The sequence below is a fragment of the Lottia gigantea genome (genome assembly GCF_000327385.1).
Source record: "Lottia gigantea unplaced genomic scaffold LOTGIsca_568, whole genome shotgun sequence".
Classification (NCBI taxonomy): domain Eukaryota; kingdom Metazoa; phylum Mollusca; class Gastropoda; family Lottiidae; genus Lottia; species Lottia gigantea.
Genome location: NW_008709939.1, coordinates 7159 through 11643, shown reverse-complemented (window position 1 = coordinate 11643; position 4485 = coordinate 7159). Strand labels below are relative to the sequence as shown.

At 33.3% G+C, this 4485-nt stretch overlaps 1 protein-coding gene across 1 annotated transcript in view; it reads right to left on the bottom strand.

Annotated features, from left to right (window-relative positions):
• LOTGIDRAFT_145967 (hypothetical protein) overlaps nucleotides 1–4485 on the bottom strand; it is a gene marked incomplete at both ends in the record, with an annotated part of 12908 nt that overhangs the window by 1317 nt on the left and 7106 nt on the right. The window contains one exon of the mRNA XM_009063281.1: nucleotides 4013–4402. Within this exon, the coding sequence (XP_009061529.1) occupies nucleotides 4013–4402 (390 nt within the window). The remainder of the gene's footprint in view (nucleotides 1–4012; nucleotides 4403–4485) is intronic.

The window sequence follows — 4485 nt, the reverse complement described above, 5'->3', positions numbered from 1 at the left end:
CGCTTTTAGAATTTACAGAAATACAACTTCCAGTTTGTTCACAATTCATTACTCAATAGAAAACCTGATGTTATTGGTTGTCCAGTTCTAGTGCAACAGTACTTTACAGTGATAGGATTAGAGACTAAGGCTTTCTAAGTTTATATCCTTGTAAAATATTGTAAATACTCTTTCTTTTCTATACACTAAGCTCTATTATTATATTACTGAAAATAACACAATTCATTTTTCATATTCAATAAATATTGTTACAACAAAACTGAAAACAATATAATAAGTAGTTACCTGTCTAATAGTCCAGGGTCTGTGTGTATACATGGTAGAATAAGGTCCTCTAGTATAGGGGTATTTCCCTGGTATTTCTTTAGGCATGTGTGACGTGTCATCTTGAGTATAGACTGGCTTGATTTCAATACCCTAGCAAAATAAAATATTGAAAAAATAATTTAATATGAGCTTCTTTGTAACAAAGTCTAACTCTGATGATTTGTTTGATGTATGTTAATAATGGAATCTTGTTTTGATAAAGCATAATTGATAAATAATTAGGGTGTATTTTATTAATCAAGTTTGGCTTTGTAAACCACATGCATTGTAGCACAAAGCAAGTAGACTTAGCCATTCTGTCTTCTGGCTACTGTCCCATTAACACCTTAGACATTTGTTATGGTTTTCTACATAAAGTCTAATTGACCTTGAGTTGATGTTGATTGTCAGCCCATTAAACTGGCGGTGATTGTACATCAGTTTTGTACTTTTACACTCCCAAAGAATTAACATGTTACCTAGCCTTAAAGAAGACATATATGAAAAGTAGGCTTACTTCATGAGTTTTCCAAGTTAAAGTTTCTTCCACATCCTTGCCTTTTAGTTCCTTCTTTGCTCCTTCAGCCCATTCAGAATCAATAGGTTTCTTACTGGAATATAGCCTAGCACCAGCAGACAATGCCTATAAAATGTATTGTAAAATGAGCAGGCAAATAACTAAATACATCAAGGCAAAAAAAGAATAAAGTATCGTAAAGCAAGAAGTGTAAGCTTATATCGTTTACCGCTACAGTAACCTTTGAAATAACCAAAAGAAGAAAAAATCAGAAATCTTAAGCCTAATGCCACACTGACACTTGCACGAATTTCTTCCCCACAATGCAGTGCTGAGGTCTTGGCAAGAAGCCATTTCATTGCTAGCGGAGCACATCATTTGCTGACTGCGCTCGCACTTTATTACCCATTGCACGACCAAAACTGGCTGCATTGGCACATGGGTTATGTCAGTAGGTCCTACCCTACACCCTTCGCACATACCTCGTGCTAGTTCACAAAGACTTTATGTCATTCCCCTAAAAGACTTCCTGCAAGTGAAAATGTCAGTGCAACTTTAGATTGCTTAGAGTAGACTTTAGATAGTTACCTCCCTTTCCTGAAGAAAAATTCTGTTCATGTTTGGAAGCAATTTCAGGATAATTGAATGCCTAATTCAGATCTACATGCAACTAAACCAGACCTACCTGCACCAGTTGACGCCGACAAAAAGGCTGATAAACTGACGAAATGGACAACATCTTGGAATTTATTCTGGAACTTTTCAACTAGAAGACCATCGTCCTTGATCAAAACATCAACATTAGGTAGGGTCAAGGTCATTATTCAACATACAGGCATTCATTTTACTTTTAACTACCGAATGAGTTCTAAACTACCGAGAGGACATGTTTTATTATCATCTAATAATACACTGAATAATGCAGTTTTTTTTTTACCGAATGTGAAAATATATGCAATAAAATAATGTATTATTATTGCCTTAGACATCGTTACTTGTAGAAGTTACAAAGACAGCATGTCAACATTTGTGATATTTTTGAGTATATTTTTAAGATCTGGAATTCTAAACCTTTATCTTCTAGAAATGCCTCGTTCTTGACCTCATTGAATGACATTTTTCAACTCTTCAAAGTTATTCCAAGATGGCAGCAATCCAAGTTACTCAAGAATGCAATTACTGAAGCCCGTCTAAACAAATTTCCAAGAACAACATTCCCTCAAAGCGGATTCATTAACAATGAAGCCAATTTGATTGAAAATTAATTTCATTTCGTGTATATTTATCAAAACTTTTTCAAGGATGGTAAATCAAATTTGACTAATGAAAAATGTCCCTCAGGTGAGGATGCATAAGAAAAAAATTCATGAATGCTCCATTACTTTTTGTTGAAATAAAAACAAATCAATAGATTTAATACTTTATTGTATTGATATATTTACAGTGTAATAAGGTACATTGAAATCTTGCGATAAGAATTTGATAAGAATTTGACATAGATTTGCACAAATACCTAACTTATGACACAATTGATCTTAGGATTATTTATGGGCCCAGAATCAGAGTAATTAAAGAGATATGGTCAGCTGATAACCTACATCATGAAAGGGCTACAGAAATCATGATGTAAGCTATGTTTTCTCATGTGTCAATAATAACGTTTAACACGAAACAAGTAACCAATATAAACTAAAATTTACAATTAGTTTGCAAGATCACTTCTATGTTCTAAATGATAAGAGGCACCCTTACCCATGATCATTAAACAACGATACATGATAATGATCAGTTAGATGTGAATAATCGTACTGTTACTTAACCCTTTGAACCCTGAGTGTAAATGAATTATAACGTCATATACCCTGAACTCCAGGTAATAAAAGTAAAAGAGTATGACGTTGATGTTGTATGACATCACTTAGCAACGGCCAGTATACCGGCTGATCGGGTATATATTGCGTTAGTGTTTGGCCGGTAAACTGGCCCCTAGGGTTGAAAGGGTTAAGGAACATGACCCATGATATAGCAATTATATGTTAGGGTGGTGTAACAAATCTGACCCTGCCCGTTCCTAAGACGTGATGTACAGATGTGATATTGTGTAATATCACATACACATATCACGTCTAAGCAACAGGTAGGACCAGTACAGTTGGACTAATGTCAGACTAGACATATCTATGTTACAATTCACAAATAGATAGTTTCAATACCCCTATATGAGTACATTCTTCTATTTTAAAGATTTTATTCATTCTCATTCTGTTGGGCTAAAGAAATATACAAGATCAGAAAATAAATAACATATTTTTGTAGTTTTACTTAAAGCAGTTTTACTTAAAGCAGGGTAAAGCATGATTACATGTATTGCAATTAATATTCCATTGTCAAAATTAACAAGTAGATCAAGCTCTTTTCTAAAGCATCTGATTTGATATTTATATATGATAGCTGCTTCACAATTTTAAGCAACAGCCTTTGAACACTAGCCACTAGCAGGTGTTCTTCATCATGTTATACGCTGTAAGTTATCATATAACTTCAGTTTCAGTTCAAGTTATGTGTATTTAAATGTTGACATTCTGTGTTCTAAAGGTTATCTAAGTCCATTTGGGAATATTTTTGCCGAATTTTTATAAAATCTATAGTAAAAATCTGAATTAACACAATCTGTCCTTCTGTAAAAATGATAATATTAGCCTCTATACTGTACTACCATAGTTATATAGTTGAACATGTCCTCAGGTTTATTGAAAGTTTTAAATTATCTCTAAGAAACAGTGGAAATAGATTCAGTTCACTTAGTAGATTCTTGACCTTCAAATATTGGGTATTGTTTTAATATATCATCCCAGCTTCTTCTTCCATCAACTAAATCTTTTACTATCTGGGGGATTTCTTCCATCTATAATACAGAATATAGGATTAATATTGAATTTAGCTAATTATGGATTAATTATGGAAATGTGAGACAAACTGGTATTTTTTCAAGTCATTAGAACACCTCTACTTGCTATTCACATTAGTATTAGCATTTTCATTCAGGAACCCATTTTTAATCAATTCGTAATTAAACAAATAAATCTTTTGCAATCTGACTTTAAAAATATGTCAAGTAGGCTATAATGATATTGGAATGTTGGTGCACATTAAAAGGGATAAAAACTGAATATTTACCTTAGCTCTGACTTGTTTCATTGTATCTCGTTCTCGTAGTGTTACAGTAGGTGGTTTAGCTTGTAGAGTATCGAAATCTATAGTAACACCGTAAGGTATAGCTATCATATCAGTTCTAGCATACCGTTTTCCAATACTACCTCCACTATCATCTATACGATGTGATATATCATTTAACGTCAGTGATTCAGCTATAATAGAAATAACAAATATATTGAATATAGTTCGCAAATAATGATCACCAGGATATAAATGTCTATAAGTCATACAATGTAATATATCATTTGATGTCAGAATAGACAATATACAGTGTTCGGTGCGTGATGATCGATACAGTAGACAATAGAACAAGTGAACACACGAGGTACAGGTGCGGACAACCCCAGAAACGATTTGTTTATACTATATCGATAATCCTGCACAGTACATCGTCTATTTCCACCTTAAGAACTATTGTTANAGGGGTCTAGTTATTTATCTATTGG